Consider the following 18563-nt stretch of genomic DNA (forward strand, 5'->3'; position numbering starts at 1 on the left):
CAGAGATCTTATCAGAGCCACAAAGTCGCATTCCTGGGCTGCCTCTCTGTGGGTCCTCTGCCTGCAGAACAAGCAGTCCTTCTGTTTTCCTTATAAACTCATCAAAAAACAGCGGTTCTGACAGGCTGGAGCAGCAGAATCTGCATGAACCAGCTGAGGCAGAGCCTGGAGAAGGCAAACTCTGTAACTCATAAATTAACCTGCTCCTGGGGTCACGGTGACCCTACAGCTGAACCCACCACTGTGGCTTTGGCACAGCTCCATCCAGGATCCATCAGCCTCCCCCACACATTTCCCAGGCACAGCTCAGGAGCCCAGAGGCTGCTCCTGAAAGGCCATTTGGGTGCAAATGCCTGGTTTTTGGAACCCAAAGATTTTGGTGCTGGCAGCTGACTCGAGGCCATACTGCCTTTAGCCTGGAAATCTTGTAGATAATCATTTGCTCCTCCACACTTGCAGGTTCACAGCACTGAAATCAGGGGGTTCCCCCCCACTCCATGGAAGTCATCCAGTCCAGCCCCCTTGCTCATTTAGGGCCACACAGGGCAGGCTGCCCAGGTCCATGTCCAGATGGATTTTAAGTGTCTCAAAGGATGGAGGTACCTTTTGCTGGACAATCTGTGGGAGTTCTTGGCCTCACAGTAAAAAAGTGTTTCCTGGTGTTTAGAGGAATCTCCTGTGCTTCAGTGGGTGCCCATAGCCCCTGTCCTCTGATTTTTACTTTAAAAATAAAGTAAAAATCACTTTGAGAGCGATCTCTGGGGCTGAACCAGGTGACCTCCAAAGGTCCCTTCCCATCCCCAACCACCTTGCAGTGACTTGTAAATCCTGTGAGGAGCAGCTGAAGGAGCTGGGGGGCTCAGTCTGGGGAAAAGGAGGCTCAGGGGGACCTTCAGGCTCTGCACAACTCCTGACAGGAGGGGAGAGCCAGGGGAGGGTCGCGCTCTGCTCCCAGGGAACAGGGACAGGACAAGGGACAGAACCTCAAGCTGTGGCCAGAGGAGGTTCAGGTTGGACATGAGGCAGAACTTCTTCATGGAAAGGGTGGTCAGGCATTGTCAGGGGCTGCCCAGGAGGTGCTGGAGTCCCCATCCCTGGAGGTGTCCAAGGAACAACAGGACGTGGCACTTAGTGCCCTGCGCTGGGGACCGGTCACAGGTTGGACTCGATGACCTCGGAGATCTCATGCAACCTGAACGATTCTGTGAGTCTGTGACTTTACACCCCTCTCACGGATGTGTCACCGGCCTCTCCTCCGCACCTAGCCCTAGGGTGACGGGATCAGGGTGGCGCCGTGGGCTTGAGCCGAGCTTTGTACGGCCCGGGCCGGGCTGGGCCGGGCTGGGCTCGGCCCGCGGGGACACCCCGGGGCGGGGCGCGCATGCGCGGGGCGGCCGCGGGGGCTCCCGGAGGCGGCGGCGCCGGGACTCGGCGGCGGCAGCGGGACAGGGGAGCGGACATCGAGGGGACACCGAGGGGACACCGAGGGGACACCGAGAGCGGGCACTGAGAGCGGGCACTGAGAGCGGTGAGTGCAGGACGGGAGAGCCGACACTGAGTGCAGGGGGTGAGTGCGGCCACTGAGTGCGGGAGGTGAGTGTGGACACAGAGTGCGGGAGACGGAGAGCAAGCACTGAGTGCGGGCACTGAGAGCTGACACTGCGGGCGATCCCCTCCCTGCGGTCCCCTCCTCTCCCCCCGGGACACCCGAGGGTCCCCAGCGAGTTCCCGGTGCGCTGCTGCATCCCCGCCGCGCCGGGAGCATCGTTCCCTGCGGGGGAAGCGGGATGCCGGGATGGGAGCGGGGGGTGCCCGGTGTTCGGTGCCTGGTGCTTGCAGACACCCCTGGGATGCGGGAGGATGCGGGATCTTTCCCTCTGTGCCACGCACAATTGTGGTTCATCCAGCCGGGGTCGGTGCAGTGGTCAGGTGGGTGCTGGGAAGAGTTTAAGGAGGGGAGGGATGAGCAGGGAGACACGGATTTTGGCTTAAATTCCCCCGTTACCGGTATCTCAAGGGCTTCCTGAAGGAGAGAGGTGGGCAGTGGTTTTCCTCCGTGTTTGTTTGAAATGGCTGTGGGCGGATTTTCCTTTAATGACTTAGACACCCGGGGAGCTCTGGAGGCCACGGGAAGGAGATGCATAGTTCAGCCGTGAGCTGGGAGAAGAACCAGCTCCCGGTGTTTGCCTTGGAGCTGCCGCCTGCTCCTTGCGCAGACACGAGCTGGGGCGCGTCTCCAAAGGGTCACCGAAGGTTTGTTCCCTGCTGATCTTCTCCAGGACACTTCGGGGTCATGTCCTATATCTCATCTAGATTTCTTTCCTGGATAAAAGCATCACAATCATCTCACTTTTTTTTTTTTTTTTTCCCCCCAGGGACAGGGAGGGAAATATTGTGGACAGTCTTAAAGCATTCTGGTTTTCTTTAACACAAATATATAGATATATATAAGTTCAGGTAAACATTTAACAGTTGTTTGTTTGTTGCCAAACCAATTTCTCCCTGGTATGAGCAGGGTTGGGTATGGGGCATCCCAGTAGCTGTGCCAAGGTGACACACAGGGGCACACAGGTTTTTACTGGGATCGAGAGGTGCACTTGTTCTGGGATTGTGGCTTCAGAGCTGGGAAATTATTTAAATATCACTAGTTGGAGGATTTTTGGGTTGGATGAGGCTTGGAGCAATGTAATCTTGTGGAAGGTGCCCTGCCCATGACAGAGGGGTTGGAATGAGATGAGATTTAAGGTCCTTTCCAACCCAAAACATTTTGGGATTCTAGGATGGCTTGCTGCAGATTAGGACAAGGAGTGTAATGCTTCCCTGGCAACAGTCGTTGAAAAAGAGCAAAGTTACAGAAAGGTCATGAAAAAGGATGAATCCAGTGGGTCTGAAGTCTGGTTTTGCCCTCTGCCAGGGCAGGGAGAGGACAGGCAGCCATGAATTCTGAATTCTAGCAGCAGACTGTGCCTGCCTTGGGGTGCTGTGGTGATATGTGCCTCAAACAGTTCCTAGAAACCCACTCAGGGCTCGTCAGGCCAAACCACACAATTGCACATTCCCTCCCACGCAGTTGGGGAAGGTGTGGGTTAACAGCCCTGCACCCTGCAGGATTTTCTGTTTCCTGGACATTAATTGCATTTATTTGTTTATGCTGAAGCTGCAGCCGCAGCCTGTGGCCGAGCTGAGGGCTGTGTCCCTGTGGATGCAGGGACGGATGGCAGGGAGGGATGGTCATGCCAGGGAGGCTGGGGACAAGCGAGGTGCCACCTCCAGGTCACGTGCATGAGCTTGCGGCTACTTGCACATCTTGAGTCAGGCACCAGCTTAATTTTTTATCTGCCAGTTTACAGGGTAACCCTTGCTCATGGGGTCAGACCAGTGGCCCTTTAATTGCATAAACAATTAATCATTAGTAAATTTCAGAAGAATAAATACCCAGGGAAGCTGCTGGAGGCTGCAGCTGTACAGATGCCATATCTTATAAGCTTCATCCTTCAAAGCATCATGGAATGGTTTGGGTTGGAAGGGACATTAAAGGTAGTTCAGTTCCAACTCCCTGACATGGACAGGGACACCTTCTACTAGACCAGGTTGCTCCAAGGTCCATCTAGCCTGGCCTTGGACACTTCCAGGTAGTAAGGGGAAGCTTGCTCCCATCTCCTTCCCACCCTCCAAGCCCCACCAAATCCTTGGGATTGGGTAGGGTTCTAAGCAAGTGAATGCAGCACAGCCTGCATGCCTTTTGTGGAGGGAATCTGCCATCTGGCTCTTCCTTGGAGCTTTGCAGCCTCTGGGAAGGGCATCACTTCTGTCACTGCAAACCTAGAACCTGGCTGGGAGAGGCCATGGGGTTAAATGGGATGAGGTCCAGGACAGGGACAAAGACTTTTGGTGCAGGGGAGAGGAGAGCTCACAGCTCCACGGGGTTGGCACAGGGCTGCAGTCTCTCCCTGGCAGTGCCTCCTCTCTGTCCACAGCAGCCACAGGACTCCGCATGATTTATATACATTTTTTTTGAGTGACCAAAGCTCTAAAATCCGCAGCCTTAAAAAAAAATGTTTTTGTGCAAGAGGCTTTTGTGGATGACAGCAAAACTGAGCAGCCTCAGCCCAAAGGTTTTTTGGGGATGATTTGAACCCACAAACAGCACATGGCCAGTTTGGTTTGGTTGCTCTGCCCGCAGGCAGATGATTCCAGGGTTGTCCCATCAGCAGATGGATCTGAGCAGGGAGAGATTGGCTGGCTTGTCGAGGTTTCCCTGTGTTAGCAGGAGTTCCCAGTTCTAGATCTGCACTGAAGGAAGATTAGTGCTAAAGGAAGTTTAGGAGGTGAAAGTGGGATGCTGCTGTGACAAATTCAGGCTCCTTTTTCAGTCAGTGCAGGGGGAAAACCCCCAGGCACTTTGCTGACACAGTTCCAGTTTCTGGAAAGAGTTAGTTCCAGCCTATCAGTGATCCCTGCATAGCTGAATACAGCAGGTAGGGACTGGTAAGGGTGGCAGGACCAGAACCATGCCTAGGGATGTGCTGACACTTCAGCAACCTGATGGTTATAGTTTGGGACTATGTCCCAGTCTGGTTTGATTCCTGGTGTACTCATCCAGGGATTTCACAGCCACCTGAAATCCAGCCCCAAAGCATCGGGTGCTGTGTTGGTTTTGTGAGGGAAAAGAAAGTGGTGAGGGGATCAGGAAAGCACAAACAGCAAAGGATTAGTGAGAGCAGGAAGAAAAGCTGCAGAATATTACCTCGCCCTTGAGCAAATTTTTATACAGAGGGAGTGGATTTGCCAGAGGAGGAAACTCTCAGTCAGGATCTGTAAGCAGAATTAATGAATTCTGCAGGTGGTTTTTTTTTTTTGGTTTTTTTTTTTTTTCAGGAATTATTGTCTGTGTTATCAGCAGCATCACCAAGCTCTAACCCGGGTTAGGCATGAGGAAACTGCAGCTGTGCTATCACAGCAAACCAGAACTGTGCCGTTCCCTAACATGGTTTGGGAGATAGCACAGTCCAGGAGTTGTTCCTGGCTGACAATTTGTGTGTGCCCCCCCCCATTTGAGGGGTGCAGCAGCACAGGAATGGCCAAGCCAGCCCAGCTGATCTCTGAGAACCTGATGTTGTGAAAATCAACCCCCCCCGCTTGGCACATGATGCTTGTGTTCTCACAATAAAGCCACCAGCCTCATCCAACATTTGGTTTCTTAACTTTGGAGTTCCATTCCCCTGCTTTGCTCCCCCAAACGCCACAGGGCTCCAGGGGTCCCCCCCCTTGTTGGAATGCATTTGCCAGCAGCTTTGTTTTTGCTCTGTGCCCTCCAAGCACAGTGTTCCCTGTGCTGGCTCCACTGCTCTCATCCCCTGGCCCCATCCCAAAGCTCAGGCAATGCTGAGCCCATGTCAAGAGGCACTTGCTGCCCAGCACGGCTGAGCTGGCTGCTGGCCCAGCTTGCTGCCAGGCCAGGAATTGCAGGGGAGCTGACACTGCCGTGGCTTCCGTGGGGGATCCTGCCACCTCCCACTGGCTTTCATGGCTCGTCTCCCGGCATCACGGGACGTTCGTTTCCTGAGGGATACAAGCTTGGACAAACCCTGCTTGGGCTGCATGCTGTGTGTATGTGTGTAGAGAAGGGGAGAATTTGAGCCATCTTCTTTTATTTGAAATTTACCACGAGGTTATTTTGACCTTTTTTTCTGAAGAGATCAGGTTGTTTTAAGGCGTGCCCTTCAGTAAATCCCATGGCACCACCTTTTACCTTCCAGAGCATCCCAGCCTGTACAAGTCCCTGTTGGAGGAGAAACGAATTGGGCTGATGGAGATCTAACAGGACCTTGATGGAAATAAAATCTTCTGTGCAATGCACTGTTAAGTGGTCCCAGCACTGCCCAGTGCATTAGGAGCACGATATCTCGTTTCCATCAGGCAGATGAGGACTGATATCCCCATTTCCTAGATGGGGAAGTGTAAGTCCAGTTTACAGAAACCCCAAGAACCTGGCCCCTCTCTGGTTGTGGGGATTTCCACTTCTTTGATGCTGGAGTGTAGATAAATCCTTCACACCCTGCTGCCTGCCCTGGTCCCTGGCACAAACCATCAAATCATGGAATCACAGAGTGGTTTAGGTTGGGAGGGACATTAAGTCTTACCCAGAGCAACCCCCCTGCCATGGGCAAGGACACTTTCCACTATCCCAGCTTGCTCCAAGCCCCATCCAACCCGGCCTTGGGACACTTCCAGAGGTCCAGCCACAGCTTCTCTGAGGAACCTGTGCTGGTTGTAAATCCCATGTAAATCCCAGTAACTCCACAGAAGGGATCTGAGCTCCGGGTGTTCCTGCTGCAGTTTGGAGCAATGCTGGCACCTAAATCTGTGGCAGGAGAAGGCAGCAGGTAATACCAAGACTGCACTGGAACTGCTTCTTGAGCCAGTCCATAGTCTGTTATTTTCTCAGCTCTGGAGGGGCTTTTCCAAAACACGGGGCAAGAATAGGATGGAGGAGCTGGCACTGTGCTCCCAGGATGGTCTTTCAAAGTTTTCTCCAGCTCTTCAGAATGTTTTAATTACAGGAGGAGATGTTTGTGCTCAGGGAGAACCAGCCTTCAGACAACAGAGTTTGGGATGGGGCTTATCCAGTGCATCTGAGCTGGGTGCAGCCCTGGTGCAGCCTCTCCCAGAGCTGAACTGCTCCCTGCCATCCTGGTGCACTGGGAGCTGTGACACCAAAGTTAACCCCATGTAGGAATGGGTCACAATAAAACCCCAAAAGCTTCAAAATGACCTGGAGTTCCCCCTGGGACTTTTGCTCAACTGCCAGAAGAGAGGAATTCAGGCATTAATCACCTGCAGCTCTCCAAACCAGTCTGTTGGCCACTGCTGTTATTTTCATGCTGTCCACAACCACTACTTTTTTTTTCTTTTTTTTTCTGTTTTAAATGCCATGCATTTATTAAAGGCTTCCCCAAAGCTGAGTACCCCCGGTCCTCCCTGCTTTATTTACCAGGAATTACTGCCTTTTTGGAAGCCTGTGTAAACCTCTGATGCCTGAATACCAGCCTGCAAGCAAATCTATCACACTGGTCCAGCCTCAATCCCAGACAGTGAACTTGGGGGCCAGACTGGTGGGAAAATCGACCGTACTCTGTAGGAAATTTTCTCATTCAAACCCTTCCATCAGACTGTGACCAAAAAGCAAAAGAGCTGGGAAAAAGCTCGGGTTTCCAATTACCCTCTTCAAAAGGGAGAGAAAAATTGGAACTAGATCGTTCTCCTCCTGTGCCGGGAGTTTTTATTGTGGATGTCATGATCCAGCCTGGCCATCATCCACGCCCTCCTTCTCGCCTTGCAGCTCCCTCCCTGAACAAACGATACTTGGTTGCTGTTAATTGGGAGCAGCCAAAATAACTGAATCCCCCGGAGATGGGAGTGAGGACGGAATCTCAACGAGACACCCCGCCGATGAATGTGGCTTTCAGCTGCTCCTACGCCCCCGTGAAGGGAAAAGAATAGGGGCTCTGTGAAAGTGAAACAGCCAGTGCTGACCTTGGGTTTCTGGGTTGGTGTTTTTTGTTGGTGTTTTTTTTTTTTTTTTCTCTTTCTCTCTCTTTTCTAACGTTAATTGCTCGTCACTTTGTCCCATCACATGATCGCTGGAAGCTGCCAACTTGTTCTCACTCACTCATATCACAAGGTTTGAAATGAGCAGGGTACCAGGTTCCTGATTTAGTGTCTTTCAGCCCAGTATCAGATGTGTTTCTTGTGATTTCGGACTATTATTTTGAAAATCTCTGTACCTCACAGCCTGTTTAAAACTGGCATTTTCCAGCTCTGAAAGCCTGCCTGGAATAATCTGTACTGTCAGGGAGATGTGCAGTGCCCAGGCTCTCTGAGGTGGTGCTTGCTGCAGGCACTGAGCTTTGGGGATGAGAGACCTTGGCAAAATCCTGGCATGAGTACGAGCGGTGCAAGCCGGAGCCAGGCTGTGCCTGGGACAGAAGCTGCCTGTCTCTCTCACACCCTTGTCAGCATGCAAAGCAGGCAGGCCACGGACTGCATTCCCATGCATTCCTATTCCCAGACTCAATTGCCACCCTCCCATGTGTTGCCTTTACTCTTTTATGTGCAGTTTTTAGCAGGTTTCTCCACAATCAGCACCAGCTCTGCTCTCTGCAGGTCTGTGCCCTCTTGGAGATTTTCAGTTCCTGTTCTCCTGGGGTTCACTCTTTCATTACTCTGTGCTTTCCAAGATGTAATGAACTTCAGCATTGTCCTTTCTTCTTTTTCTGCCTCACCATCATGATCATTGAATCATAGAATCCCAGAATGGTCTGGGTTGGAAAGATCATTTTGTTCCGACTCCTCTGCCATGGGCAGGAAAAAATTCTTCCCTGTGAGGGTGGTGAGGCCATGGCACAGGTTGCCCAGAGAAGCTGTGGTTGCTCCATTCCTGGAAGTGTCCAAGGTTAGATGGGGCTTGGAGCAACCTGGGATAGTGAAAGGTGTCCCTGCCCATGGCACGGGGTTGGAATGAGGTGATCTTCAAGATCCCTTCCATCCCGAAGCACTCCACAATTCCATGATTTATGAATGAGCTCCACTAGCACAAGAAGCCAGAATAGACTGGCTGTGCTTTGGAACAGGGCAGAGCGAGTGTTGCTTCCTGTTCACACCTTGCCCTCATAGGACTGCCCCAAAGCCAAAATTTGCCTTGCCTCCCTAGATTTTGGCATGTAATTCCACAGGGATACACAGCCTGCTGGATGAACTGCATGTCCCATCATGGATTAGGACCCTGCAGACCCTTAGGAGAGAAACAAAGTCTTTGTGAGTGTGCACAACATTAACTGCCCAGCAAGTGTGCTCTTTTCAGCATTACACATCTGTGAAACTAAAACAGGGACCATTTTGCCTTCTGTGGCTAAGGCAGCTCCATCAAACACAGCAGACAAAGTCCCCTGCAGCAAACAGAGAAAAAAAAACCTCCAGCCTTGAGAGATGCTAAGAGAGAAAGCCTAGGCAGTGTAGGGCAGAAGGAATTTTCTGGAAAATGAAACTTAATTATGACAGGTCCCCTCTGCCAGAATACAGAAGCAACATGAAAATATTTTGTTTCTTATCAGATGCTTTGGGTTTCTACAGGAAGTGAGACTTGCTGCCTGGTTGAGAATCTGCTCTGACTTTGCTCTTTGTGCTGTCTCAACTTGGGACTGCCAGGTCCCACCTCCTTGCTTTCAGAAACTCTCTCATGTTGTTTAACACTGTTCTGTTCTCTCTGTCACAGCCTAGCAGAGGTCTCCCATCATGGTATCACAGACTGGTTTGGGTTGGAAGGGATCTTAAAGCTCCTCTAGTTCCAGCCTCCTGCCATGGGCAGGGACACCTTCACTAGACCAGGTACCCACACAAACTACTGCTGTCTCACCTCTGGACACAGCTAGTAGGAGAAAAATTGGCTGTTTTCCATACCCAGGCAAAATACTTATTTATGTTCCTTTTTTTTTTTTTTTTTTTTTTTTTTCTTTGGTACCTCCATCCACTGCATCTCCAGTTGTGTGCATATAAGCTTAGGAGACAGATTCTGCTCCTGCAAACCTGTGTGTGTTGGTTTCACAGGAGTAACCACAGCCCTGCAAAGTCTAGTGGGGCCCCATCAGCACAATTTCAGTTTAACATGGGCAGTTTTGATGAATTCTCCTATATTTTGTATGATACAAACACCAGCAGAGAAGAGTGGTATCTAGGTTATTGGGAAACAGTGGGTATTGGGAATTAATTTAATGCCAAGAGTTGTTCTCTACACATTAGAATCCTGCTGTGCCCTGAATCTGAATCTTGCCAGCCAGAGCTTAGCAAGTCTGGAGGTTACCAAGGAACAGGGCAGGCAGAGGAGTGTCCAGCACTGGGTTTGGCTGCTCTGAGCATCCAGGGACTTCTCTGGCAGTCCCTCAGCATTGGCTGTATGGATGCTCCCGAAGCTCTGATGCTGTACCCAAACTGCAGCCAGCTTGGATGTGAAGCCTCTCATTTCTTCAGTCCCTCTCAGTCCTGATGCTTCTTACTTGTGGAGGGATGAGGGCTGCAGGTTTGGGATTGTGGATTTCTCCACTTCTCCCTCTGCCATACTTACTACAGTAATCTATGGGCAAGCTGTGTGACAGGGAAGGTTGAGTTTCTTTGCAACCTCCATGATTTGGTTGGGACCCTCTTAACTCATGTGCGGACAGACTGTTTATCCCTTAGATGTGTAATTTACATCCCAGTTTTGTCCCTGAGCATTTTGTTCTGGGGTAAGGGGTGAAAAATCACCTTCATAAATCATCAGATGCTTTCTTGCCAAGTAACTGCTTCCTGCAGCCCCTTGTTGGCAGCTCGTGGCTCCTGAACACGCTCCAAGCTGAGTGCCTGAGGAAGTGGGGAGGAAGGGCAGGCTTGTGACATTGCTGTGCCAATCTGATGCAGGCAGACCTGCAGGGACAGGGCTCTGCCACCCCCCTCTGAATTTAGGTCAGGGAACAGATATCCCTGGGAATCTGGTACTCCCTCAGACCCTTCTTTAACTCCCCAGGAGATCTGGTACCCCTAAACTTGCCAGTGTTCATGGAATCATGGAATGCTTTGGGTTAGAAGGGACCTGAAAGACCATCTTGACCCAACACCCTCTGCTATGGGCAGGGACACCTTCCACTATCCCAAGTTGCTCCAAGCCCCGTCCAACTTGGCCTTGGACACTTCCAGGGATTCAGGAGCAGCCCCAGCTTCTCTGGGCACCCTGTGCCAGGGCCTTCCCACCCTCATAGCCAAGAATTCCTCCCCAATATCCCATCTATCCCGGCCCTCTGGCAGTGGGAAGGCATTGCCCTTTGTCCTGTCCTTCCAGGCCCTTGTCCCAAGTCCCTCTCCAGGTCTCCTGGAGCCCCTTTAGGCACTGGAAGGTGCTCTAAGGGCCAGCGTCTGCATGGTGCCATGGTTAATCCCATTGGGAATGGCAGCATGCTCTTCTCCCTGCTGCACCACCATTAACATTTCCTCTTTCTCCCATCCCCACAGGGCAGGAAGACGACATTCCCTGGTGCGGGGCTGAAGGATGACAGCCATCCTGGAGCGGCTCAGCACGCTGTCCCTCAGCGGGCAGCACCTCAGCCGGCTGCCCCGGCTGCTGGAGGACGGCCTCCCCAAGATGCCCTGCACGGTGAAGGAGTGCGAGGTGCCGCAGCTCTTCCGCGAGCCCTACATCCACAGCGGGTACCGCCCCACCGGCCAGGACTGGCGCTACTACTTCCTCAGCCTCTTCCAGAAGCACAACGAGGTGGTCAACGTGTGGACTCATCTCCTGGCGGCGCTGGCCGTGCTGCTGAGATTCAAGACGTTTGTGGAGGCCGAGCAGTTGCCTGTGGACGCATGGTCCTTGCCGTTGCTCATCTTTGTCCTCTCCTCTGTCACCTACCTGACCTGCAGCCTCTTGGCCCACCTGCTGCAGTCCAAGTCGGAGCTGTACCACTACACCTTCTACTTTGTGGACTATGTTGGAGTCAGCATCTACCAGTATGGCAGTGCCCTGGCTCATTTCTACTACAGCTCTGACCAAGCCTGGTACGACAAGTTCTGGCTCTTCTTCCTGCCAGCAGCAGCTTTCTGCGGCTGGTTGTCCTGTGCCGGCTGCTGCTATGCCAAATACCGGTACCGACGGCCTTACCCCATCATGAGGAAGATGTGCCAGGTGATCCCAGCAGGGCTGGCTTTCATCCTGGATATCAGTCCCGTGGCTCACCGGGTGGTTGTGTGTCACCTGGGGGGCTGTGAGGAGGATGCTGCTTGGTACCACACGTACCAGATACTGTTTTTCCTTATCAGTGCTTATTTCTTTTCCTGCCCTGTCCCTGAGAAATACTTCCCCGGCTCCTGCGATATTGTTGGCCATGCCCACCAGATCTTCCACACCTTCCTGGCCATCTGCACCCTGTCACAGCTGGAGGCCATTCTTTTGGATTACAAGAACAGGCAGGAGATTTTCCTGAAGAGACATGGGCCTTTTACCGTTTATCTCTCCTGCATCTCTTTTTTTGGCTTGGTGGCCTGTAGTGCCATCACAGCTTACATCCTGCGATGCAGGATCAAGGCCAGCCTGGCTAAAAAGGACTCCTGAGAGTCACGGACGTGACAGGCATGACATCACCAGAGAAAATCAAGAAAAAGGGCATAACATACTAGAGACATGACTGTCTTACTTGCCTAACACGCCGTGACTAACCAGGACCCTGGATTCAGATGGAGGGCTGGACACTTCATGCTGGATGCATTTTCACAGCAGGGATTGCCTTTTGCCATCCAGGGGGGAACAGAACAAGTCACTGAACCAAGGATGCTGAAATAGGCAGAGGTTCCTTGTTCATGCTGGTGGAGCTGTGGGTGAGACCTTGCTGAAGGTCAGGGAGGGCAGCCTGGAGGCTGTGGGACTGTAGAAGGGCGTGCCAGGGCTCACAACACCATGAGAACCACAGCTGGATGTGATGACCTCTCTGGGTTTGGCCATATCTGTGTGAGAACTGTTCCTATCAAAGGCAGTAGGAAGGTTTCAGGAAGTCTGTGTTTCTAGGGTTCAGGTGTGAGGGCACATGTGGCACCATGGCTGCTAGAATCCTTTTCCTGTTAGAGCCAGGTTCTCTCTGCTCCCCTTGTCAAGGGTGTCAATGCCAGGTTGCTTAGGTGGCTTTGGAAAAACATCTTTGGAGGTCCTGGCTTGACCTGGAGTCCTCTGGACAAACTGGGTCTGTGTCATCTGTCTAGGGAGTCTGACCAACCTCTAGCAATGCCCATGAAATGTGAAATAATTTGGATGGGATCTGTTTGATACAGGAAAGGCTCTGCTCCTCCAACAGCACTATTGTGGTCACGGCCAAAAAGGGTGTGAAGGTGAAGGAGTCTTTATTCCCCTCTTAATGGTGCTTTGTGTCCTTGGTGAGCATTGTGGGAAAGCTGACCTTGGAGCTGCAGGCTTGCTGTTCTATGACTAGTGGGGCTGTGACTCTGGCATGTTTTTATCAGTATTAGATGGAGGTGGAACAGCAAAAGGCAGGAGCAGGGTGACAACATTAGGGTCCTGCACAGCCTCAGGATGGGTTTGTCCTTGGGACTTTGTGATTCCTGTGTGGAGTGGCAAAGACAGTGGTCAGGATCACTTAATGTCCATGGGTCACTCCTATCCAAGGTAACAACGGCTGGATTACTGTGTCCCCCACTAGAAGAATCTATTCTGTGCTTGCCTTGGGGGAATATTGAACATGGAGCCACCAAGAAGGATTAAATCCTTGCAAAAACCAAGGAATCCATGGGACCTATCCCAGCCATGGATTTGCCTCATTGAGCCCAAGGGCAGGCAAATGAATTGTGATTGCTGGTTCTGAGCAGGCAGAGTTGTAGGGTTGGGGTATGGTTGGTGAGGACAAGCACTGATTTCTGCACTTATCTGTTTTTCAGCTCTTGAGGTGTGTGTGTTCATGTTCCATGCGTGTGCATGGGATTTGTTATCCAGAAAGGCTTTGCCTTGGGATTTTACATGTGCAGAGCCTCCTAGCTGGGTTAAGATTAACTTGAAGGAAACAGTGCTGTCTTTCTGGAGGAGCAAGGTGGGCTGGACAACACATTTGTTAATAGGTGGTGGAAAACAGACCTGTAGATTGGCACTTCGCTGGTCCTGTGTTTAGTAGGTAAATTTGGGACTCATGGCCCTATAGAAAATTAAATACAAAGGGAGAGGGAAGTAAGTTTGGAGTATAGGAGAAGTCATAGGAAAGCCTTCAGGAGGTCATCAACTCCACCCTTTCTCATCAGTCCTGGCCTCAACTTAGAAATTGATTACTTGATTTCGTAGGGTGTTTTTGATGGTACAGATGGTACAGCCATGCTGACCTAGCAGAAAATCTGCCTCAGGGGAGATGCCAAGCAGGGGTGGTCCCACTTGCACCTCATTAAACCTCTTCCCATGCACAGAAGTTCATCTCACCACGGAGTGAGCCAGTGCCAGGAGAGGGACCTTTGGGAAACCAATCCTACTGAAAAAATGTCAGTAATTTTCGGCTGGTTTTAAATCTGAGCCAACTCACTTGGACAATGCAGCTGCTGGCAGGGAAGGGCTGGAGTGGAGGCCAGCAGCAGTTCCTCCTTGCATGGCAGCTGGCTGCTCAGCTCACTCAACTGCACTGATGGACTGCTCCCTCCATGGCCTCTGGCTTTGTTTGTGGGTCTCCTCCCAGTCTGAGAAAAGACTTCCAGTGCAAGCAGCTTTTTCTCACAGCCTAATTTGCCTTGGTTTTGTCATGGGTAAGGCAGAACAAGGGTGTGGAACTGGCTGGATGGTATCAGTGGGTTCCTGTGCAGAAACTGAGGTAAATCGGGCTGGTCCAGAGCTCATTTCTGAGATAAAATGAAGAAGGATTTGGCATGGCTGGTAATAGCAAACCTGCTCTGCTGCTACCTGGAGTTATACTGGTACCAAAGGCAGGGATCACCCAGGTGTCCCCTTCTCTGATGGTTTGAAAACAGATGACATGCCCTGCCCTTGTTGAAGCAGGGTGAGTACCGTAATTCCATCTCTTTCAGGGACAGGGAGAGGAGCCCACATGGCTCTTCCAAGGTACTTTTGATCATATCTTCTTCTCCCTGGATGAGCAGAAGTGGACAGTGGAGCAGTGGTGTAACAGTGGAGGTGTTTTTGCACACTCCCACGTTTCCCCTCAGGTGAAGCTGTGCCCATCTCCACATGGCCCTGCACTCCCACCTGGAGCTGACCTCTGGTTACGATGATGGGTGGAGTGAGCTGGGATCTACAACACAGTTCTGTGCTGCTGTGAGGATGCACCCTTGTATCACAAGGGGCTCACCAACACTGGAGCTTCCTTCTTCCCTGTCTCCATCCTCCTCTTCCTCCAACCAGCTTCTTTATTTCCTTCATCCTTGTGCCTTATGCACCTGGCTGCCTTCCTGGGCAGACTCCACATGCTGCAGTCTCAGCTGGGAAGTGGCTGTGGAAGCTTTGCCAGTGATCCAGAGCACACCAGGGCTGGATCTGGAAAAAGCCAAAGTGCCGCTGTGATAAATGCTCAGCTTGTCTGAGCCCCCCAGGACCTTCTCCTTGGACTCACTGCTTGGAGCAGGTCTCCTCCATCCTGGTGTTCCTAAGGAGGCATGCCTGAGAAGAACACACCAGTGGCCAGGCTTGGTAAAGAGCTGACCACCAAAGGGTGAGCACACCTGAGATCCCTCAGGGATCCCTGAGGTCACAGTCCTCTCCCGCAGGAATCTCTGGTCCTGAGGTAGTGTTCCTTCAGATCTTGCAAGCCAGGACAGCTCCTGAGAATTCATCCCAGTGTGCCTTGTGCTATTTCTTTTGGGGATTAATCCTGAAGGAACCTGAGAATCAAGAGCAGCCTCTTTGCTGTCTGCTCCATGGTCCATGGTTGCTCTTAACAGCCAATTCCTACTGACAGGATTTGCTCCTTGTACAGAGCAGGAGGGGAGGATGGAGACAGGTGCCTTCAATTTGTATTTATGCCTAATTTGTGTAACAAGGCAAGGACAGGTTCCTCATGTGCCTTGCAATTTACATATTTTACTGACAAGATTATTTTTAAGCACTGTTCATTACTAAACAGAAGTACAAAAGAGTTTGTATTTTTTTCCTTTGGGAAACAGGGAAGGATATGTGTTCCTTATTAACCATCCCCTTCCCATCTCCCACCTGCTGACTTTGTATTGTTGAAAACATTGACAATATTTTAAGCTTTGTACTGTACTGATCTTTATTTAAAAACTTTAGTGGAAAAAAAAAATCTGTGAAAGCAAAACAACTGGTGTGGTGTGAAATTCCCAAATGCACAACTACAGAAGGTTATGAGTCATTAGAAAGAAATAGGGATAATAATTATAGAGAGGATATATTAGATAATAATTACAATAATGAACAATAAGGTGTGGTTTTATCTGTGCATCTCAAAGCACTTCCAAGGTTTCACGATACCTTTTGGATTTCATTCCCTTTCCACAAGGGAAGTGCAGAACAACTGCCCTGATACTGATTAGAGAAATTTTACTTTGTCATCCACAATCACAGAAGGGTTGAGTTTGGAAAAGATCTCTGGGGGCCACTTGGTCTAACCCTCAGCTCAAGCAGGGCCACTCAGAGCTGGTTGCCCAGGTCCATGTTCAGATGGATTTTTAATACCTTCAAGGATGGCAACTCCATCACCTCTCTGGGTAGCCTGTGCCAGTGCTCAGCCACCCTCACAGTAAAAAAGTGTTTCCTGATGTTCAGAGGAACCTCCTGTGTTCCAGTGTGTGCCTGTGCCCTCTGGTCCTGGCCCTGGGACCCAGCACAGAGCCTTGCCCTGTCCACTTTGCACCTTCCCTTCAGGGATTTACACACACCCATAAAATCCTTTAAATATTGTCTGACCTGATCCTCTTCCACCAAGGTACATGTTCCTTGTTCCAGCCCTTCCCCTGCTCTCAGGGACCAGGGGTTCCTGAAGGCTGATTTCGCTGGTAAAGACTGAGGTAAAGAAGGCTTTTCCATGTTGTCTGTAGCCACCTCCCATATCTTACTGAGCAATGGGCCCACAACATTTTCCCTACTCTCCGTTTTGTCACCCTATAGAAACCCTTCTGGTTGTCTTTTGACATTCCTGAACAATTCCAGTTGGACTTTGCCTTTCCTCATCCCCACACACTCAGATGATCTCTGTTTTCCTTTCTATCCGTGTCCTTGCTTTCACCTTCTCTCTGCTGCTTCTGTGTTTGAATTTTTCCAGGAGCTCCTTGTTTATCCATGCAGGCCTGCTGGCATTTTTTCCCAGCTCCTGCTCATTAGAATGGACTGTTCTTGAGCTTGGAGAGGACTCCTCCCAGGCCTGCTTATCCCAGGGGACTCTGCCAAGAGGATAGAGGCCTTTGAAGAGGCCAAAGCCTGAAGGCTAATGTTTGATGTTTGCCCTCCTCCCTTCCTTCAGGATCCTGAACTCCACCAGCCAGCTCTGCTTTTGACCCCCCATTTCCAGCGAACCATGGCTGGTGAGTTTGATGTCCAGCAAAGCGCCTCTCCTTGTCGGCTCCTCCATCACTTGGAGGAGGGAGTTACCAGCACTGCATTCCAGAAACCTCCTGGGCTGCAAATCACAGAATCATAGAAGGGTTTGGGTTAGAAGAGACCTTAAAGATCATCTCATTCCAACCCCCTGCCCTGGCCAGGGACACCTTCCACTAGACCACGCTTCTCAGGGCTCCATCCAACTTGACCTTGAATGTTTCCATGGATAGGGCATCCAGAGCTTCTCTGGACAACCAGTGTCAAGGCCTCACCAACCCCACACTAAATAATTTCTTCCTAATACCCAACCTAAATCTGGCTTCACTTTGAAGCCATTCCCTTTTGTACTGTCACTACATGTTTTTGTAAACAGTCCCTCTCCATCTTTCCTGTAGGCTCCCTTCAGGTACTGGAAGACTGCAGTTAGGTTACCCCAAAGCCTTCTCTTCTCCATGATGAACAATCCCAATTCTCCTGGCATTTCCTCTTAGGAGGGATGCTCCATCCCCCTTTACTTGTTCTTCCAGCAGGTATCAGGGTGGCTGAAGTCCCCCATGAGGAGCAGGGCTTGCAGAGAGGCAACTGGCCCAGTACAACATCACCCAAACTGGTTATCCCTTGAACCCTTCCCCTCTAAGCTCTCTGGTGGCTCATCATCCACACAGAATTCCAGGCACTCCAGCTGCTCTCTCCCTAAAGGGCTGCTCCCTATCCTTTCTGGCTTGACTGTATCCCTCCATTGCAGCACTCCAGTCGTGGGAGCCATCCCACCACACCTTCCCGATCCCAACAAGATCATGGCCCTGTGGATGCACCCAGATCTCTGCCTCGTCATGCCCAGTCCCCACACTGCTGGTTCTCTACACACACTCCAGAGACAGCCCAGCACACTGACTTCCCGGATTTAGGGATCCCAGTTTTAGAGATTTCTCCATCTTGTTTTGTTGGTTTTCTGATCCCTTTCTGTCATATCGCCCCAGATCCTCAACTCATCAACCTTATCTGGGAGGGTTGTGTGTGATCACATACATAATTCATCAATTTTTTCTGAATTTCAGAACTTTTCAGAAACCTCTAGAATATCTTCTTTTACCTTCCAATAACCAGTAATTTTAATTACTATTTCTTAATATACCACGCAGACCAAGGCTTCTGCAGGTTATGTCTTCATCCACCAGAGGGCGAGATGTCTCCATCTGTGTCCTCCACTGCCATGAAAGCAGAGCCCGATAAAGAATTCCTTTTGCTTTTCATGAGTAGATAGCAGGGATGTGGGAAGCTAAAAAGGCTCATCTTAACCTTGGCAAGTCAGACTTGTCTGTACAGAAGTTGTCAAGGATGAAGCTTAATCTAGATCTTCACTTGAATTCTTCATTTCTCCTTTCTGCTGCTTTACATTCACTATTACTAAACTCCTTCTTCTATGGCTTTTCTTCTTCTCCTTCCTTCTGTGGAATCCCAGAATGGTTTGGCTTGGAAGGGACATTAAATA

The 18563-nt window shown here is 50.8% G+C and overlaps 1 protein-coding gene across 2 annotated transcripts; it reads left to right on the plus strand.

Moving 5' to 3' along the window:
- Window positions 1–1408: 1408 nt before the first annotated feature.
- Window positions 1409–15845, plus strand: PAQR8 (progestin and adipoQ receptor family member 8). Of its 2 annotated transcripts, none has more exons than XM_041480936.1 (2): window positions 1409–1528; window positions 11041–15845. In XM_041480936.1, the coding sequence occupies exon 2, from the start codon at window positions 11078–11080 to the stop codon at window positions 12134–12136; it is 1059 nt and encodes a 352-aa protein (XP_041336870.1). In that variant the 5' UTR covers window positions 1409–1528; window positions 11041–11077; the 3' UTR covers window positions 12137–15845. The 2 variants fall into 2 exon arrangements, with proteins under 2 accessions (XP_041336870.1, XP_041336871.1); XM_041480937.1 differs by having other exon boundaries at window positions 1450–1593.
- The last annotated feature ends 2718 nt before the right edge of the window (window positions 15846–18563 follow it).

Source organism: Pyrgilauda ruficollis, unplaced genomic scaffold, assembly GCF_017590135.1.
Source record: "Pyrgilauda ruficollis isolate IOZ18807 unplaced genomic scaffold, ASM1759013v1 scaffold54, whole genome shotgun sequence".
NCBI classification, from domain to species: domain Eukaryota; kingdom Metazoa; phylum Chordata; class Aves; order Passeriformes; family Passeridae; genus Pyrgilauda; species Pyrgilauda ruficollis.